This window comes from Mustelus asterias, chromosome 14 (assembly GCF_964213995.1).
Source record: "Mustelus asterias chromosome 14, sMusAst1.hap1.1, whole genome shotgun sequence".
NCBI classification, from domain to species: Eukaryota; Metazoa; Chordata; class Chondrichthyes; order Carcharhiniformes; family Triakidae; genus Mustelus; species Mustelus asterias.
In genome coordinates, this window is record NC_135814.1 from 21,945,842 (window position 1) to 21,967,452 (window position 21,611).

Genomic DNA, 21,611 nt, shown 5'->3' on the forward strand with positions numbered 1-21,611 from the left:
ATTACAACACGAAAACTGACAGCAACTTCGGGTGTTTGAACCTACAGAAAGTAAGTGCAGAAATCTATAACTGCTTTCAATGTTAACAGAAAGGGTTTTAACGAAGGTAATGCCATTGAATGTCATGAGGTTACATTGTCTCTTGTTAGAGGTAGCCATTGGGGATTGGCCTGGCACTTGTGTGGCGAGTATGTTACTTGCCACTTATCAGCCCAAGCCTGAATGTTGTCCAGGTCTTGCTGCATATGGACGCAAACTGTTCAATGTTTGGGGAGTCACAAATAATACTGAGCATTGTGAACATGAACATCCCCATTCAGACCTTATGATAGAAAGGCAGCCATTGATGAAGCAACTGAAGTTAGTTAGGACCCCGAGCAAAGCTTGCAAGGATGTCTTGGGAGGGAGATGATTGACCTCCAATGGTCACAGCCATCTTCCTCTGTGCTAAGTGTGGATAGCTTTCTCCCTCATTCTGATTGACTCCAGTTTTACTTGGGTTCCTAGAGTCAAATGCTACCTTGATGTCAAGGGCAGTCACTCTTACCTCACCTGTTGAGTTCAGCTCTTTTAATAGAACAAAGAAAATTACAGCACAGGAACACGCCCTTCGGCCCTCCAAGCCTGCACCGACCATGCTGCCCGACTGAACTAAAACCCCATACCCTTCCGGGACTATATCCCTCTATTCCCATCCTATTCATGGATTTGTCAAGATGCCGCTTAAAAGTCACTATCGTATCTGCTTTTGTATTTGTCCATGTTTTGACCAAGGCTATAATGAGGGCAGGAGCTAAATGGCCCTGTCGGAACCCAAACTGAGCATCAGTGAGCAGATTATTGCTGAGTAAGTGCTGCTGAATAGCACTTTCAACAACTCCTTCCCAACACTTTATTGAAAGTAGATTGATGGGGCAGTAATTTGCCGGTTTGGATTTGTCCTGCTTTTTGTGGACAGGACAGACCTGAGCAATTTCCCAGACTACCCTGATTATTCCAGTGTTGTAACTGTAATGGGACAGCTTGGCTAGGAGCACGGATCATTCTAGAGTACATCTTCAGTACTATTGCCGGAATATTGTCATGGCCAACAGCCCTTGTAGTATTCAGTGCCTTCAGCCATTTCTTGATAACATGTGGAATTAACTGAATTGGTTGAAGACTGACATCTGCGATGCTGGGGACCTGGAGAGGAGGCCAAGATGGATCATCCACTTGATATTTCTGGCTAAGGATAATTGCAAATACTTCAACCTTCTCTTCTGCACTGATGTGCTGGGCTTCCCCCTCATTGAGGACACAGATATTTGTGGAACCTCCTCCTTCAGTGAGTTGTTTCATTGTCCACCACCATTCATGACTGGATATGTTAGGATGCAGAGCTTAGATCTGATTGAACCATTGGCTGTGAGACCACTTAGCTCTGCCTGTCGCATACTGCTTCCGCTGTTTGATACGCAGGTAGCCCGATGTTACAGCTTCACCAAGTTGATAGCTCAATTTTATATACCTCCTTCAATGAACCAGGGTTGATTCCCTGGCTTGATGGTAATGGTCGAGTGGGGATATGCCATGCCATGAGGTTCTAAATTGTGGTGATTGGTTGTTACCCTACTTGCTAACATCAATACAGTTGCGAGTCTGGAAATCTTCTTGACTTGGCACCTGATTTAAACTGCAATCAAGAAAAGTCTATTGCCACTGAGTTCACTTGATTTTTGTGGGCAGCTTTCGAGGTCAGTTGCAAACATTATTGTTTTGCCGCTGACTGCAAAATCCAAGCCTATATCCACACTGTACATGCCCATTATGAGAAAATGCAACTAGATCATGTGTTCCTAGGGAAAGGAGAACTAGTCTAGCTCTGTTCAGATATGCTGACTCAATACCCCAAAAACGTGGTGGAAATATATTACCAATGACAATTGTTTGATTGAACTCAAGAATCTCTGAATGTTATGCATGCAGACCTACAATGTTTGCAGTGTTCCTCCAAGGATTGTGCTTTACAAGATTGACTCTCAATCTGCTCTAAGGTTGCAGCCCCCACTGAAATTAAGAATCACTCCATCCTTCTGACTTCATTAAAAGAAACTTGGAAGGAAAGGAGTGCCAAAACATCTCCATGACATAAACATTATGTATTTTAAAATTCTGAGATGTGGAGGGGATGGGGGGAGCACTTTGGTCCTCAGAAAATAAATTTGTACTTCTGAAGGATGCTGATGCTTCGGAAAGAAATGTTGCCAAGTAATAGGATACAGGGAGAGGAAGAATAAAGCTCCTTCCACTCTGCACCAATAATTTTCCTCAATCCCCTGAGAAGAGCAGATCTAATGTACTGTCACTTTCATTCATTTCACACTCGAAGCATACAAGAAGTTGCCAAATCAAAGACAACTCAACTTGACGTTTGTGATTACTTTGAAACAGCATTAACGCACTTGTACAGATTAACAGGTATTTGCTTTGAACATGCTTCATACAGTAATCTTGATTAAACCACATCTTATAGTTCATACCTGGCCGTGAGTATCACCCGCTGACTTCCCAGCTTCAAATCTCAAAGCTAAACCAAAGTCTCCTATACAAGCAGTGAGATTATTCTTCAGCAACACATTTTTACTTTTGAAGTCCCTGTACAAATAGGACAGAAATATTTAGTCCTTACCAAAGAAACTAAGTCATCTCATCAGTCTACATAGATCATGCATTCACATAACACACAAAATAAATGTTATTTTGTGAAGTAATCTTATTTTGCAGAAACTTCATACACAATGGATAATTTTGAAATGCAGTAACTTCCATATACAAACGTAGCGGCCCTTTTACAAACTACAAGATCACACAAAATACAACAAAATGATTAACATGTTGACGTTTGTTTTGGTAGTATGAGTTTAAAAATAGATGTTGGCCACAACATCAGCGTGCTCTATATGAGTAATGTCGTAGTATTTTTAACAGTCATCTAAATGTACTCGAAAAGACAGTTAAGGCATTGGTGCAAAACCTCGCTCACATCTGTAGTACTAAGTGTTGTAGATAACTGCCAACCAAGACATAAGGCTGGATTCTCGCTAACAAGGTGGGACATTTGAATAAGGAGACTTTTTGACTTGGCAGACTTGTCTCCATATCAATGTTTCCAGACACACTATTTTCACCCCCAGGAGGCAGGGGCAAGATTGAATCAGGTCCACTGACCCCAGAAGCAGTTCAGAGGCAACTACAGAGGCATGCAAGTGCCCAGGCTAAAGGGCCCATCTCGATTCTCTGGGACTTTGGCTCACTCTTCTAGTCCTCACTCCTTACATTCCCACCCACTCTCCATTTCCCCTTACATCTCCCTTTCCCCCACACCTAGAATGGACTATGTACAGAACCAAAACATACAATAACAATGGCAAGTCATGAAAAACTCATTGAAGAAAACACCCATTTGAAAAAGAACTGCTGCTCTTACAATTTATAAAATGCTGAATTAAACACTGCCGTTCAGTTTCAATAACAGAAACTTTACCCCACTTCACACCTCTTAATCTTGTCCAAATAAACATACAGATCAAAAATCAAAGTTAACACTCCAGTGCATCCATCTGCTGAGCTAATCAATGGATGAGTTTTGGAGCTCAACCAAGCATTCATAATGCAGCAATAGATGTCTAGTCATCTGCTTCTTCTGTTGATATAGATGCCAGATGGCCTCATTATAAATGCTTAGATAAGCTCCCAAACATTAATGGATTAGCTCACAGGTGGAAGTGGAGTGTTTGTTTTCATTTGATGACATCTTTTGGCGGTTATAAAGAAGTTAATCTTTTTTGAAACTCCTTCTTGCAATGTCTGCATGTTTATATGAATATGATTAAGAGTTGTGAAGTGAGGTAAAGCTTCTCTTATTGAAACAATGAATGGCGGCGGCATCTCATTAACCATTTATAAGGTTGTAAGAGCAGCAACAGATTTCTGAATGGATGTTTTTGTTTTAAATAAGCATTTCAAGACTTGCCATTATATGTTTTATTGGTTCGATACACAGTCCAGACTGGGTACAGGGGAATGGTGCAAGGGTAATGCACCATTCAAAAGATTCCCAAATCCAGACTATGGATCACAACTGCGCTGAGGCTCTGTAAACCATGATTCATAGAATCACAGAATCTTACAGTGCAGAAGGAGGCCATTCAGCCCATCGAGTCTGCACCGACAACAATCCCACCCAACCACAATCGCACCCAGCTCCTATTCCCATAACCCCATGCATTTACCCTAGTCCCCCTGACACTAAGAGACAATTAAGCATTGTCAATCTACCTAGCCGCACATCTTTGGACTGTGGGAGGAAACCGGAGCACCCAGAGGAAACCCAGGCAGACATGGGGAGAATGTGCAAACTCCACACAAACAGTGACCCAAACCGGGAATCGAATGTGGGTCCCTGGCGCTGTGAGGCAGCAGTGCTAACTGCCGTGCCACCTTGCTTGAGAAGCTGGCCCAATTCCATGAAAATTGCGGGAAGTTCTGAGATAACTGCTCCTGCAATGAAATAGGCCAGGTTGGGAGTGCAAGGTGCAGGCTTCCTGCCCCCACCAGCACAAGCTGCCAACATGGGAATCGTGGAATTCCGCTATTTTAAAATTGAGCCGGCCCAACTCTGGAAAATCCAGCCCATATAATCAAGTTCCAGAGCATGGCTTGATGTCATAATCATCTGACTCAGAGCCAAGCAAACCAAGAACAATAACTGTAGAAAAAAGAAAAGACCAAACTATCTGGGTGTTCCAGTTCTAGATTTTTGACCAGATTCCAAATTTAACTGCTTATCTAATTAAGCTCAGAAATAGGATTTAAGGACATCAGTAAGCCAGGCATACCTGTGAGCGATGGCAGGTTTGTGTCCATCTTTTAAACCAGGTTTATCTTCATGAAGATAAGCTAGGCCTCTGGCCAAGCTCTCAGCAATATGGCATAATTCATTCCAAGTAACCACATTAGCTTTCAGATAATCTGTCAAGGAACCCTGAAGGCAAAACAAAGTAAATACTTTGGGTAAATGCAGACTTCAACCAGGAAAGATCTTAGCTTCATAATTTTCTTCAGACTTCTAATACATAAAGTGATGTTAATTAATTGCAGATTTACTACAAAAATATATTCTTTATTTTCACATTTCGTTTTAGTTAAGTGCTTTTTTTGGTTTCCCATAACATAAAATAATTCTTCAGGCGAGAGGATGGGTCAACAAAATGCAAATTTACAGGTTTTGCCAGTCTGCTTGAGGCAGCATGGTGACACAGTGGTTAGCACAGCTACTTCACAGCGCCAGGGACTCGGGTTCAATTCCCAGCTTGTCTGTGCGAAGTTTGCACGTTCTCCCCGTGTCTGCATGGGTTTCCTCCGGCTGCTCCGGTTTCCGCCCACAGTCCAAAAGTCGTGCTGATTAGGTGCATTGGCCATGATAAACTCCCCCTCAGTGTAATAGGTGCCGGAGTGTGGCGACTAGGGGATTGTCACAGTAACTGCATTGCAGTGTTCATGTAGGCATTGTGACACTAATAAAATAAACTTTAAACTTTATAATCTTTAAAAAATGCTTGACCCATCCTCCCTAACTTTGTGCAAAAAGAAAAGAAATGTATTGTCCTTTTGGCACCTCCAGAATGGAGCAATGGAAATTATGACTGGAATGCAGGATCAAATAATTTTAATGATTAAGATTCTTCTGTGTTACTTGTTTGTATGCAAGAATTTCAATCATGAATTAAATAAAGACAGAAAATGTTGGAAATATGTAGCAGGTCAGTCAGCATCTGTAGAGAGAAAGAGTTAAGCTTTCAGGTTGGTGACCATTAATCTGAATAAATGAGATTGACTCTGAGTCAATAATGCCAGTTATAAAGTTATGGTCTAGCTCCAAGTCTTCATCTCCTCTAGGAACATGTAATTATGGTATATTCGGTCCAACATTAAACATTTAGAAAATGTGATGAAAAATTGAGAAAATAAAAATTCCATAATATTTCATCACTACTGACAAGTTAAAAGGTAGACAGGGTTTTTTTTCGATGGCTGAAAACCACCTCAGAAGACATCATTAATGTAGCCAAATCAATCTATAAATTTTAAAAGCTTCAAAACGTGGAGCTTGCTTGGCCAGGCACCAAGTTCATAAGATTAAATGAGCATATGATCAGTTTTGGAACCTACAAGTATCACCAATACATCTCCTGTTCCACCAGAGGCCCAAACATCCTAGACCACTGCTACACAAATATCAAAAATGTCTACCACTCTATCGCCTGCCCACACTTTGGTAAATCAGACCATAAGGCTGTGCTCCTGGCTTACAAGTAAATACTGAAACAGGAGAATCTGTCAAAGAAAGTTATGCAATGTTGGTCTGAGGAATCGGATGATCTCCTACAGGACTGCTTAGAGTCAGTCGACTGGTCAGTATTTAAAAACTCTGACCAGCCTGAACGAGTACACCACTACAATAACTGACTTCATTAGTAAGTGTGTAGAAGACTGTGCCAAAAAAAGCAAATCCATGTGTTTCCCAACCGAAAACCATGATGAACAGGGATATCCACTGTCTGCTGAAGTCCAGGTCTGAGGTGTTCAAGTCAGGCAACCCTGACCTACATAAAAAAGCCAGATATGATCTACAGAGATCCATCAAAGATGCCAAAAGACAGTACCGGACCAAGCTAGAATCCCAGGCTAGCCACACGGACTCCCACCGACTATAACAAGGTCTATAAGACAGAACAGGCCACTAGATGAAGACAGGTAAAATCCCCAGCTCCAACGCACCTCTCCCCGATGAGCTCAACACAATCTATGCCCGTTTTAAGCAAGTGGTCAGCGAGAGCATACCCTCCACCCGGAAGCCTCAGACGAACCCGTATCCGAGGTCACCATTGCCGAAATCAGAGCAGTCTTCTCAAAAGTCAACCCATGGAAAGCAATTAGCCCAGATGGGGTACCCGGATGAGCACTCTGGTCCTGCATGGAACAGCTGGCGGGGGTAATCACAGACATCTTCAACCTCTCTTTACACCAATCTGAGGTCCCTACCTCTTCAAGAAGACAACCATCATCCGGGTACTAAAGAAAAGCCAGGCAGCGTGCCTTAATGACTATCATCCGGTGGCTCTGACATCCATCATTATGAAGTGCTTCAAAAGGTTAGTGATGGCACAAATCAATTCCTGTCTCCCAGACTGCCTGGATCCACTACAGTTCGCCTATCGCCACAACAGGTCTACAGCAGACGCCATCGCCCTGGCCCTACACTCAACCCTGGAACACTTGTATAACAAAGACCCCTATGTCAGACTCCTATTCATAGACTACAGCTCAGCCTTTAACACCATTATTTCTACGAGACCCATTGCCAAACTTCGTGGCCTGGGGCTCAGCTCCTCCCTCTGCAACAGGATCCTAGACTTCCTAACCCACAGACCACAGTCATAAGGATAGGCGACAACACTTCTTCCACAATCATCCTCAACACCAGTGCTCCGCAAGGCTGTGTCCTTAGCCCCTTACTATATTCTTTATACACCTATGACTATATGACCAAATTCCTCTCCAACTCAATTTTCAAGTTTGCTGATGACACCACCGTTGTGGGTCGGATCTCAAACAATGACGAGACACCGTACAAGAAAGAGATAGAGAATCTGGTGAACTGGTGCGACAATAATAATTTCTCCCTCAATGTCAACAAAACAAAGGAGAGAATCATCGACTTCAGGAAGCGTAGTCCAAGACTGCAAGAAACCACAAAGGGTCGTGGATAAAGCCCAGTCCATCACTCAAACCAGCCTCTCATCCATTGACACTGTCTACACTTCCCGCTGCTTCGGAAAAGCAGCCAGCATTATCAAAGACCCCACTCATCCCAGACATACTCTCTTCCACCTTCTTCCATCCGGAAAAAGATACAGAAGTCTGAAGACATGTATCAACCGACTCAAAAACAGCCTCTTCCCTGTTGCCATCAGACTTAAGCTGATCTTTCTCTATACCCTATCTATGACTGTAACACTATATTCTGTACTCGCTCGTTTCCTTCTCTATGAACGGTATGTTTTGTCCGTTTAGCACTCAAGAAACAATATTTTTCACTGCATACTAATACATGTGACAATAATAAATCAAATCAAAAAAGAGTCTAGAGAAAATAATTTGCAGTGCTGGGTTATAATGATTTCATTGAAACTAAGCTGATTTCTTTTGACTATCGACAGAAATCCAGTTCTGTCCCAAGTATCGTTACCAAAGCAGCTAAAAAGAACTTTCCCAAAATCTACAATCCCTCTACCTTTTCATGAAAGGAAGATATCAACCACAACTCCACATCGATGTTTGTGCCTCTTTTCTCGGCACCAATGAAGTGCAGAAGATTTTCATGATTCATTCCAGGTTGATTGTATATTTCATATTCATTTTGCCAGGACTGTTTGTCCTACAAAAACAGAAACATTACAGCACTGTAAAATATTACTAAACAAACTAGCCTCTATACAGAAGGATAAGTGTTTTTGTAAACACGTTTCATGGGGGTGGCAAACGAGGAGAAAATAATCAAGCACTTTACCTGAATTGGGAATATTTTAACTGCCACATACTCATCCAGCAGTTGAGCTTTCCACACACAACCAAAGCGCCCTCTGGCTTTAAGTTCTAGTAACTGCAATGGTTTTAGACCAAGCAATGGAGAAGGTGGTATTGGCCCTGGATCCTAGGAAGTAAGGTTTGAATAAAGTTTTAAGAACAAGTTGATAACTGCACACAAGAGTATTAAAGTAAATGAAAGAACAACAATCAGAAGTGTTTCCAAAAATGATTCTATAAAATCTCTGCTCAATTTTGTTCTGCAGTAACAATATAAAATAAATTGTATGTTTGCGTGGTCTGCTAAATGTTGTCCTTAGAATTAAAAAAAAATAATTTGAAGATCCAAGATAAAACGGTGTATGATTTAAAGTTTTTCTTCAAAATCTGTTATCACTTCAAATCTATTGCACGTAGCCAATTTACTTCACATTTAGAATTTTTCAGAAGATTGCTACCCAAAGTAGCTTATTTATTATATTCTTTCATTAGATACTGCTTGTTCAGTATTTGTCAAACCTGAAATGCTAACAACGTATTCATTCCATTATAGTTGTTACATTTTAATATCAATTAATTTTCAATTTAGCACATTGAGTTGGTATCATAAAGTGATGCAACAAATTCATACCAAGGATTTCCGCATATGTCCCCTACGTTGGATGTGTTGTAGAGAATGAGTGAAGAAAGCTTTGCAGCAGAAAGGGGAGAAGGATACACTGGGAAACTCTCATGCACAACTTAGTTGTTTACAGAAGTCACTGTGCTTTTGGTTACCACACAATGAGCCAAACCAGAAAGGGAGGGATAGTTTGACAATTCAGATACTATGAACAAAAATAATCCATTAATAAGTGAATTCATGGCAAAGTTTTCAACAAAGCCCGAAAGTAAGATCCATTAAAAAGAAGCATTTCAAAATGATTGTCACCTTCAGGTTTTGCACAATTAATCAAATTGTATTCAATGCAGAAATGTTGGAGGGGGCGGGGGTTAAAAAAATTAAAAGAACTCATGCGTGACAAAAATATATTTACAATTGAAGGGACACAGAGGATTCCATCTCATGTTTCAGAATCTACAAAGACATAGGATACTGCTTCTGAAAATGTACTGTTTAATTGTATAAAATAATTTTCTTTCTAGTAGGACACAATCAGTAATGTAAAAGGTTTTCAAACTTATGCACGAGAGGGTGATTTAATTGAAATTCAAAAATTTGGGCTGTAAATTGAGAATTAGTAACATTGTATTCCAGTTCTGTGGTTAAATAGTAACGATGTAGGCTTTTTCAGAGAAGAACTATGCCATCATTTTAATCAATTATGTTTAAAGGTTTTTTTTAAGCCCATATTAAATGTTCCATGATAAAACTAGAATGATTGGCCTCATGCAGCAGTATCACAGTTGGAAAAAAAAATCTCCTTTGGTACATTGGAGATGAAAAAAGTGAGTGCTTCAGATAATCTATTGGGAAAAAAAACCTTCAGAGTTCCAAGTTAAACTTATCTTACCTCTATCTCTATATGAAAGGCATGCTTGAGAAAAGAAAAGCAAAAGAAATTACTGTCTGGAGAAAGCATGAAGCCAAAACAGATAAAAATAGTTTAAGCAAATGAAGAATGTTCTGGGAGGGGACATGATGTAATTTTATCTAACTGCCATCTTGTTTCAATAGCTGGCACAAGCTAACTTGCAGACCCATTTCAATAGCTGCAAGATTGCACGACCAATAATATTGGCGAATGGTGTACGGTTGATGCTCTCTACAACACCAACCCAGAGCACACAAGACTGAAAATGACCAAAAGCTACATAGAGTTGGTGAAAACTGAGTGCTTAGGCAAAATTATTTTGAACACCTAAATAACATCCAAAGTCCATTGTTTCAAGTAGAGTGTGTCTGGATGGTAGATGCAGAACTAAAAACTAGCTTCTAAAAAGATACCATCACTAATATTGATTGAAATAAAGGACTTTCCCAGCTGACATCCAAACAAAAACAAAACAAAGATGCCAAATTATGACAGTACCAAAAGCTTATTTATGCTGATTTTAATTGTTTAAAAATTTGAATTAAAAATTGCTTTAAAAGATAAATGTCAACTACTATGAAATATTATAACACAGAAACAAAACCATTCAGCTGTCACTGTGGCTTTGGATGAAGCTGCTGAGACATTAGGCATATCCTTAATATTAAAGGTGCTATGTAATTATATTGTCATTCAATGTTATTGAATAGAAATTTAGGTAACAAATAATCAGATACAGAATTATTTAGAAAGCAATCATGCCCTTTATAACCTAAAACTTATTTTTTTTAAAAACCAGATTCATGCAAAACGTCCATTAAAGGATATACTTGGCAATTTGGACTGGGATGCCTGGAAGTTTCCTTGCTAAGTCAACTGTTATAGTGACATCAATAGTGTCCATGGAGTAAATAATAAAAAGGACCACCTCACCCAGTTAATGATAGGGGTGGAGACACATAACAGGTGGAGAGGGCAAAGAACTTCTGCAAATGTTGGAAATACAACCTTACAGATTTTGGATCTATCTTCGATACTCATCCTGTTTCAATAGCATCTGTATCTCAATTTAAGAAAAAAAACATTGCTCATATCCAATGAAATATCGCTGGGAAGGGCAACATTCGTTGCTCATCCTTAACTGCCTTCAGGATGGTGATCATCCACTTTCTTGAGCTGCTGCAGTCCATGTTGCGTAGGTAAACCCACAATGTTGCTGCAGAGGGAGTTCCAGGATTCTGATCCATTAATAGTGCACATGCAGTGATATAGTTCCAAGTCGGAATGGTGGGAGATTTGGAAGGAGAACTTGCAGGCACTAGTATTCCCATGTGTCTGCTATCCATGTCATTCCATGTGGTTGAGGAAGATGTTGTTGAAGGAGCCTTGGCTAGTTGCTGCAGTGCATCTAGTAAATGGTATACACTGCTACCACTGTGTGCCGGTGGTGGAAGAAGTGAGTGTTTAAGGTGCTGGATGGGGTGCCTTTGTCCTGGATTGTGTTGAGCTTCTCAGGTGTTGGAGCTGCACTCATTCAGGCAAGTTGTAATGTTCCTTGGCCAGACCACCAAATATGTCGTACTATCTGGTCAAAAACTAATTTGTTTGAAGTAGACATTTGAGATTCAAGATACTTGCTAAGAGAATAAAGCCAGAAGATTGCACGGGTTTTGAACAAATAAAAATAACCGTTACTATTCGAAGTCAGAAAGATAAAACAATTTACAATTATATTCTAACATTCAGGGTTAATATGAGGAACACTTGTATTAACAGGCATACTGGTCAAACGCATCACACTGCACAATAAATGGCAGACCAAAAGAGTTCACCAATTTCTCAACAACCCACCTAGATGTCACTAAATAGTCAATCAATCTCATCTCACTCATGTGGACTCCAAACTTACAGGCACAATTTCAGCTCTTTAATAGCCAGTTAGCTTCACTGGGTTGGCACGGCACCTGGATTTCACCAAATTCTAACTTCTCCAGCTACACTAAGCTATAAATGGCTACCAGGGTCTCTTTTGAGTCCTAACTTTTCCAGCAAGGAGCCTGTGATCTCCTTCCAACTTCCCAGAACCTTAACTGTACAGTGCTATCAAACAGCTCCTGGGACTTCTCCTGAATCAGCTAACAACAATATTTTACTTCCTGGAACCTGTTATCAGCAGTGCCTTTTGCCCTGCTACAGAACACTCACTTCCCCCAGCAAACAGTTAAACTGAAACCCTAGAACTTTAAGCTCCACTCATCTCCATGACGACATAGTTTTCCAGGGCTCACTGAATGCTTTTAAAATAATTGTAGCTTTAACTCCCAAAACAAAACAACTCTGAGCTGCATTCCTTTGCCAGCAACATAGATCACTCTTCTCTAATTCCTCCAGCTAAGTTAGCCCATCAGCTCTTTTATGATTTTACCTTTCTAGCTGTTAACCCCTTAAGTCAATATGGCCCCAACCTTTGAAGGATACTTGTCTTTAAGCTGCTTTGGTTGCATTTATTTCACTTTTTATAGTTAACTTTAATCTTGTCAGAACTAAAAATCACCTCTAAAAATATTACTGTGAACCATGAAATAGGTATTTATCACCAAATTGAAAATTTTCCACCACACTCCTTACTTTTGCTTTGTAGATGCGAGGCTTTGGGGAGTCAGGAGGAGTCACTACCCTGCCACAGAATTTCCAGCCTTTGAACTGCTCTTGGGACAGAAGTATTTATATTGGTAGTTCAGTTAAGTTTCTGGTCCTGATAATCCCAGGATGTTGATGGGGACAGATTCAGTGATGGTAATGCCACTGAATGTCAAGGTTGATGGTTAGATTCTCACTTATTGGAGATGGTCATTCCCTGGCACTTAAGTAGCATGTAACATTTCTGCCACACATTAGTCCAGGCCTGAAAATTGTCCCGGTCTTGCTGCATGTAGTAGACTCCTTTAGTCCGAGAAGTTGTGAATGGTATTTAACAGTGCACAATTGTTAGCAAATATCCCCAGGTCTGGTCTAATGGTGGAGAGGAGGTCATTGGTGAAGCAGCTGGCACAGTGGATAGCACTGCTACCTCACAGTGCCAGGGACCCAGGTTCGATTCCAGCCTTGGGTGACTGTGTGGAGCTTTCACATTCTCCCCATGTCTGTGTGGGTTTGCTCCGGTAACCTCCCACAGTCCAAAGATGTGTAGGTTAGGTGGATCAGCTGTGGTAAATGCACGGAGGTATGGGGACAGGCAGAGGGGAGGATCTGGGGGGGATACTCTTTCGGAGAGTTGGTGCAGGCTTGATGGGCCAGATGGCCTCTTTCTGCACTGTATTCTGTGGTTGGGCTGAGGACACTACCTTAAGGAACTCTTGCAGTGAAACCCTGTATCTGGCATCCAACAACTACAGCTTACTTTCTATTGAGCATGACTCCAGCCAGTGGAGTGTTCCACACCCAGTCAAATGCTGCTTTGATATCATGGGTAGTCATTCTATGTTCAGTTCCTTTGCCTATGTTCGGACCAAGACTATATTGAGGTCAGGTGTTGAGTGGCCCTGGCGGAACCCAAACTGGGAAACCGAAAGGAGTTTATTGTTGTTTAAGTTCCACCTGATAGCACTGATGATGGCATCTTCCATCACACTCCTGATGACATCAGAACATAAGAACTAGGTGCAGGCAATTTAGCCCCTCGAGCCTGCTCCACCATTTAATACGATCATAACTGATCTCATCTTGGCCCCAACTCCACATAGCTCTTTAAACCCTTACTAATTAAAGATGTGTCCACCTCTTCCTTAAATTTACTCAATGTTCTGGCATCCACCATGCTCTAGGATAGTGAATTCCACAGACTCACGATCCTTTGAGAGAAGTAATTGCTCCTCATCTGTTTTGAATGTGCCATCCCTTATCCTAAAACTATGACTTCTTGTTCTTGATTGCCCTATAAGAGGAAACATCCTCTCCACATCTACTTTGTCAATCCCCGGTATCATATTGTACATCCCAATTAGATCATCTCTTTCTTCTAATCTACAGGGAGAATAGGCCTAAACTGCCCAATCTCTCTTCACAAGACAAACCCCTCATCTCTGTAATCAATCTAGTGAGCGTCCTCTGAACCGCCTACAATGCAACTACATCCTTCCTCAGGTAAGGAGACCAAAACTGTACACAATATTCGAAGTGCAGTCTCACTAATGCTTTGTACAGCGGTAGCAACACTTCACTACTTTTATATTCTATTCCTTTAGCAATAAATGCCAAGACTCCATTTGCCTTCCTTATTATCTGCTGCACCTGCATAGCAATTTTCTGCGATTCATGCACAAGGACACCAAGATCCCTTTGCACCCAAGCACTCTGAAGTTACTCTCCATTTAGATCATTTTACTTGGCATTTTTTCTACCAAAATAGATAACCTCTCACTTATTCACATTAAACTCCATCTGCCAAATTTTGCCCATTCATTTAACCTATCCATATCCATTTGTAAATTTCTCATTTCATTATCGCACCTTATTATCCCACCTATTTTAGTGTCTTTTTTATGGTTGTGGTACTAACTATCCCTGCATCCTTGTCATTAATATAGATAGTAAATAGTTGGGGCCTGAGGATCGAACCCTGTGGCATCTTGCTAGTTATATCTTGCCAACCAGAAAAAGACTAATGTAGCCAGATTCTCTAATTTCTGTTGGTTAGCTGATCCTCAATCCAAGTTAATAAATTACCCCATATCCCACATGGACTAACCTTGTGTATTTTGTATGGCACCTTACCAAATGCCTGCTAGATATACCACATCTCCAGGATCCCCATTATCCACTTTGTTACACCTTCAAAGAACTCGAGAAAATTAGTCAAACATTATTTACCCTTTATAAAACCATGCTGACTCAGATGGATTGCCTTTTAACTTTCTAAATGTCCTGTTATTTCCTTGATAATGGATTCTTAACAATTTCCCAATGACAAATATTAAACTAATTGACCTTTGGTTTCCTATATTTTGCCTCCCTTTTTGAATGTTATATTAGCATTTTTCCAATCGACCGGAACCTTTCCCATATCCAGGGAATTTTGGAATATTGTAACCAATGGATCCACCATCTCCAAAGCTGCTTCATTTCAGACCCTAGGATGTAGGCCATTAGGCCCCAGGGGCTTGCCTGACTCCAATCCCAATAGTTTGCTCAGTACGCTTTTCCTAGTGATGATTATAGATCTAAGTACCTCCCTTTCCTGCATTTTATGTTACACTATTGAGATGATTCTTGTGTCCTCCACTGTGAAAACTGAGGCAAAATATTGATTTAGCGTCTCAAGCCATTTCTGCATTCCCCACCATCAATTCCCCAGCCTCATCTTCCAAAGGAGCAATATTCACTTTAGCTGCTCTCATCCTCTTTATATACTTATGGAAGCTTTTGCTGTCCGTTTTTATATGTTGCGCTAGTTTTCTTTCATAGTTTACCTTTGCTCTTTTTATTTCTCTTTTAGTGAGCCTTCATTGATCTTTAAAAGCCTCTCAATCTTACAATGTGCCACTGGTATTTGCAATACGGTATCCCTTACTTTTTATCTTTATGTTATCCATAACTTCCTTGCTTAGCCATGGAAGTCTTTACCCCCTCTTACCACATTTCCTTCCTTCTGAAATATATTTTAGTTGGGAGGACTTGAATATCTCCTTAAATAAATACCACTGTTCATCAACTGTCCTACTTTTTAGTCTTCCTGCGAGGGACACAACTAGTCCTGGAGCATGTTTTCAGTACTGCTTCCAGCATTTTACCTTTAGGCAAGCTTGCTTGTCAGCATCATGTGCACAAAGTTGAAAGTCAATTTGTAACTTGATAATGTGCGCAAGACAGCTGTGACTGGCATGTAAATTGATGGGCTGAATATTGAAAGAGATTCCCTGCAAGAGGCAAGGCTCACTGTGAGCGGGTCACTGAAAGACAAACATTGCATGTTCATCTGACAGGGAAAAACACAAAGGAAATGTGAGCATGGTACAGGCTTGTCCGTAAGGAACTTGCTACCCTCAATGATACGACACCCAACAAAGGATTCAAAATGCGTTCTCTCCATTTCCCTCTTAACTCGAAAGAGAGCCAGTTAACCTCAGGAGTATCTATGCCCCAATATTGTGCTCCACTACAGAGGCCAAAGACCCTTGAGGAGTTTGACACTGCTAGCAGCAGTATCCCAAAGTTAGAACATCTTCATCTACTGGGAGATTTCAAAGTAAGCGCAAGCATGAGCAATGAGACATGTCAATCTGCCTCATACGTCATGGCTTGGGAAAGATGCACAAGAATGCACAGAGATGACTTGAGCTTTTGTGCACAGACCATGTATAACTAACACCTTCTTTCAGAACAAACCATGCAACAAGGTGTGATGAAGACATCCAAAACTGGGCACCGGCATCAGCTGGATCTGATCATTATCATGTTCATATAATGATGCAAGTCCTTGAGCTTATATAATGTACAAGGCAACAATTGCTCATAAGAGATTTGGTAAGCATGTTGTGGGTTCATTCATTAAAACCAGCATATGAGAACAGTTATACATAGGTAAAAAGCACAAGACATCAGGGCAGCGTGTATGCTCCACTCAAAGCAAAAATGATACAAAAACTGGATCACATGATGTTTCTTCATTGTGATGTCATTCTGATATTTCCTAAAGGCATATTACAACATAACCCTTTCTAAAGAAATATAGCTATTTACAATAAATCTTCATATTTAATTACCATTACAGAAGTGTATAGAATGCACTGATGAATCGGAGTCTCTAAAGCGTAAATGTAATCTGCTGGTACATCCAGATCTTGTAATGGTAACTTAGTCTGGAGGTTTCTTTAATTGCTTACAGTGATCTTGCGGATTGTCATTCTTCGATGTTGTTCCTGGTTGCACCTGGGATCTTTCCTAGATGCAGTAGGATCGTACAGTGGTTTAAGAGTTGGAATGGATCCAATTTGTGTTTGGGTACATCTCAAAACTTGCCTTTGGTAATGACTTCATAGGACTTTGGTTCTGAGCAAATCCTTGTCATCTCACCTGAATGCCACATATCTTCTGTAGGTCCTGGATGCAAGCCTGTCCCAATTGTAAATTTGGCAATTTTGTGCCTGCATTTTTAATCAGGCACATTGCTCATCTTCTCTTATGGTTTTAAAATGTGCTTTTCAGTTTATAAGAGCAGGAAAATTGGTATGCTCTGGTCTGCCAAACACGAGCTATGCTGGTGATGGAATAGTTGCAATTAAAAGGTATCACTCTCAGATGGAAAATTACAATGTGAAGATCTTGCTTAACTTACATTTGAGAATGAGAGATTCTACCATGAGAATCATTTGTTCAGCTTGGCCATTAGATCTAGGGTAATGATATAAGTAGTGGTGTGATTGATATTCCATTTCTCACAAATATCCCAAAATAGCTTTCCTATATAGTGATCTGTCATCAGTAATGTTCTCTTCAGGCACACCAAATAAACTGAATAAAGTACTTAGTGTGTGCATAACAGTTGTGCTTGATGTATTGTGCAACTGTCAAATAATGGGGTACTTAGTAAAGTAATCAACGATAATAATGAAGTTAATATCATGGACATGAAAAAGGTCGGATGTGATTTTGGACCAAGGATTGGAAGGAACTTCATATGCTGACTTGGCATATATTCTTTACATGCTTTGCGCTTCTTAGCTGTGACTTCAATGTACTTTTTCATACATGGCCAATACACTCTCTTGCGAGTCTTCTCATCCAATCTATGCCCATGAGAGTAACAAAGTTGTTGAAGAATATTAGGTCAAAAGGATTTTGGTATGACCACCTCCCTACCTTGAAAAAGTTACTCTCCGGGAGATGCCTACCTTTCCTGCTTAAGGCCAGAACAGTCTCAAGTATTTGTGAGCATGCTGAACTGAATCAGGCCATCCTCCAATTATGGTATTCCACAGTTTCTTTGCTTTTTATTCAATTTGTCATTCAGCAACTCCCAGAAATGCCAGTTATAATCACAATCTTATCTGGGCTGATTGTTCGAATCTTCATTCAGCTCTTCCTTGCTCGGTGTGGCTCTCACCCACACCGTGGTCATTCACCCTTCGCAACTGAGCTAACCTGGTACTGGTCCTCTCGACACTCTATCCCACTCACAGGACTGCAAGGTCATGCACTGCAATTTCACTACAAGGGATCTGTCTGCTTACCAGCTCATTGCTTGATCATTGTGGAAAACAGTAGGGAGAGATGGTTGATTAACACATCAATCATTTCTTGGGTTTAAAAATTCTCTTTACAGCCACTAAAACAATGATCCAACTTTATGTTGAAACTCAAGTCCAAACTCTGCATAGAAAATGGTCAAAAGAAAATCCTGCATTCAGACATTTCCTTGGAAGAAAGTGCACTGACATAAGACAGACTACACTATTCTATTGTTGTAGTTATATAGTAATATATATTGGTATTTGACACAGAACATGTAGGTATTGTCAAGTAAAAAGAAAATCTAAACTTCATGATAAACTTAACTGAAGAAAATTATTACATTTCTACAATTATTACATTTTGGCACAGTAGTACAGTGGTTAACATTGCTGCCTCACAGCGTCAGGGACGCAGGTTCAAATCCGGCCTCGGGTCAGATTGCGTGGAGTTTGCACATTCTCCCAGTGTCAGTGGGTTTCCTCCAGGTGCACTGGTTTTCTCCCACAGTCCAAAGATGTGCGGGTTAGATTGATTGGCCATGCTAAATTGACCCTAGTGTCAGGGGGATTCGCAGGGCAAATATGTGGGGTTATGGGAACAGGTTCTGGGTGGGATTGTGGTCGGTGCAGACTTGATGAGCCGGATGGCCTCCTTCTGTACTGTAGGGATTCTATGATTCTATGAATTGCAGAACTCCAGCTCCAGGATATATATTTTCACAAACAGCAGAGGGCACTAACAACTTAGGAAACTGATCCTGACAAACTCAAAAATGACTAAGCTCTGGTAATTTGATATGCAACAAATACACATGCACCAGTCTATGATTTAAAGATTACATCTTGTCAGCCAGTTCTGACAAGGCATCCACACTTGAAACATTAACTGAGTTACATTTAGAAAGGACGACAACCCTGCTGTCCTATCACTTAAATGTTTTTAGTTTCAGATTTTCCCCTCTAGCATTAGTTAGCATTTTCTTCTTTTTATTTTCGTTTACGTTTTAGTTCTGTTGGCTTTGCTTTAAAGTAGTTGTACCTTGACATGCATGTGTTAAGTGGTAATACTATTGCAACAATAGGACCTCCGAAGAGGATGACTTACTTTCACTCCAGTTCAATGTTTTTTGAGATGGTCAATAAGTCCAATGTGTGATTTGCAGACTCTGCCACAGGCAGGGGTGGTAATGGTTGGAGGGACACAAAGGTGTCTCACAACGTCAGGTTAAAGTCCAACAGGTTTATTTGGTAGTATGGTTGAAGGGTCAGGTAGATGATATGTTGGGAGGTTTGTTGCTCTCTCTGATACCGCAACTTCATCTCCGTGTGCCCAACTGAATCATTCAATGTATTCTCTACCTTCTCGAATGAGGCTTCTTCATTTAAGTTGGTCACAAGCCAGGAACTTCGTAAAGTCAACAGAAATGTAGGACCTCTTCAGGGGTGCTTGGAGAACACCATAAAAGCATTTCCGTTGTCCTCCTGCTACTTCCAAGTAGAGGTGCTGCTTTGGGAGTCTGATGTCAGGCATATGAATGACATGTCCCACCCAGCAGTTTTGAATTAGTGCTTTGATGCAGGGCATATTGGTTTGTTTTTCTTGCCAATTGTTATTGGTGGATCTCGCAAAGCCACCACTGGCGGTACTTCAATTTCAGTCACTGAATTCCATTATGCAGAAGCGTGCCCAGTCACTCAAACGACTCCCTTGTCATTGTCAATAACTCCTCCAAAGCAGATGAGAAAGTGGGCCTATTACTGGAAGACTCTGCCAACCAGTTCCTAAAACACAACATCTCCTCCATCAATTAAGATCAATGACAGGATTCTGGAGAACGTGGCCTATTTTCCATTTCTTGGGCGCTTCCAAACGACCAAGGCAGACATGGATGCCAAAATTCTTAATCGCCTTCAAATGCAGCTCAACCTTTGACCGACTGCCTGCAGCAGGTGACTCATTTCATTGGAGAAGTACTGCTATAATTACTATTTTTATAGCTCCCAAAAACAACAACGCTGAGCAAAAACAGGGAAGATCAGATTGTGTAGGCAGTACACACACACAGCACTTGTGGCACCTAATTTGTGCTTGCCAAGTTATGTTGATTCTACTCAAGGTAGTAAGAAAATAAAGGAGACTTGGCTATTAGTCATTCATACAGTTGTTCTTTTGAGGCTAGTGGCAAAATTATGTCGAATGATAATGAGCCAATTGAAATTCACATTAAACCTTAAATTGCATAGAACCCAATTGCACTTTAGGGTAACATAGCAACAATAGGAATACGCCAATCAGTCTTGCAAGCTTGTTCTGCCATTCAGCGAGAATCAGCCATGGCTGATCTGTACTTTAACTCCATCTGCCTGCCTTGACTCCATATCCTTTTATAACTTTCAAACCTGGTTATAGCCAGGTTAAAAACAATGAGGAGGAGGGGAAAGTTCTATAAGGCAGTAAATTAATAAAGCCAAGTGATTTCAAGAACTGTTGCTCATGGTGCAGAGCTCTACTTAATGGTAAGACCTATCATTAACCTGGACTCTTAAGTTTAGCATGCCAATAATTTTATTTGTTAATGGATGGAGCTCTATATCAGAATTCCCAAGAAGCACTCCAAAGAGGCAAAAATCAAGGTCAGATGCATTAGTCTGTAAAACTCCTCTTGAAATTCACTTACAGCACTTTTTAATATTTATTTTATGCATTAGAGCAAGCAAAGATGAAGTGACAAATAAGAAGTCTGAGAGCCATACCTGAGTTGGTACAAGTATTGGTGGATATGCCAGTTTGTGATGCCTATACATCCAGAAAGAAAACAACACAACTACAGCAAATCCCATGATGGGTACCAGTGAATAAAGCAAAATATTGAACAGTGGTGGCCTCGGTGTAACTGGATTTGATGTTGCTGCAGAGGGAGAGAGAGTAAAAGAAGTGAGTTCGGTCACAGAAATATCCACACAAATTTTAAAGATTTAATCACTTCTTCTCAGCATTGGATTGAACCAGTTTTGAAATGTTAAATAAAAATAAAAGCATTGAAGTGTCCCATTTCAGTTACTATACACAACGATAAAATTATTAACCATTGGGGAACCACAAGATACTAAAAACCGTGTTGGAGTTAACAACTGCAGAACTTTTGATGATAGTACGACAATTCAGTTAGCATTAATACATAGAATACAGTGTAGCCATGTTAAAATTTTAACCAAA

General features: G+C 40.5%; 1 protein-coding gene across 1 annotated transcript in view; it reads right to left on the reverse strand.

The window, feature by feature from the left end:
- The window catches only part of LOC144503538 (activin receptor type-2A), a 138,724-nt gene that overhangs the window by 21,399 nt on the left and 95,714 nt on the right, over window positions 1-21,611 (reverse strand). The window contains exons 4-8 of the mRNA XM_078227998.1: window positions 21,149-21,303; window positions 8,615-8,758; window positions 8,339-8,482; window positions 4,881-5,026; window positions 2,523-2,637 (exon numbers count right to left, since the gene is read on the reverse strand). Of these exons, the coding sequence (XP_078084124.1) occupies window positions 2,523-2,637; window positions 4,881-5,026; window positions 8,339-8,482; window positions 8,615-8,758; window positions 21,149-21,303 (704 nt within the window). The remainder of the gene's footprint in view (window positions 1-2,522; window positions 2,638-4,880; window positions 5,027-8,338; window positions 8,483-8,614; window positions 8,759-21,148; window positions 21,304-21,611) is intronic.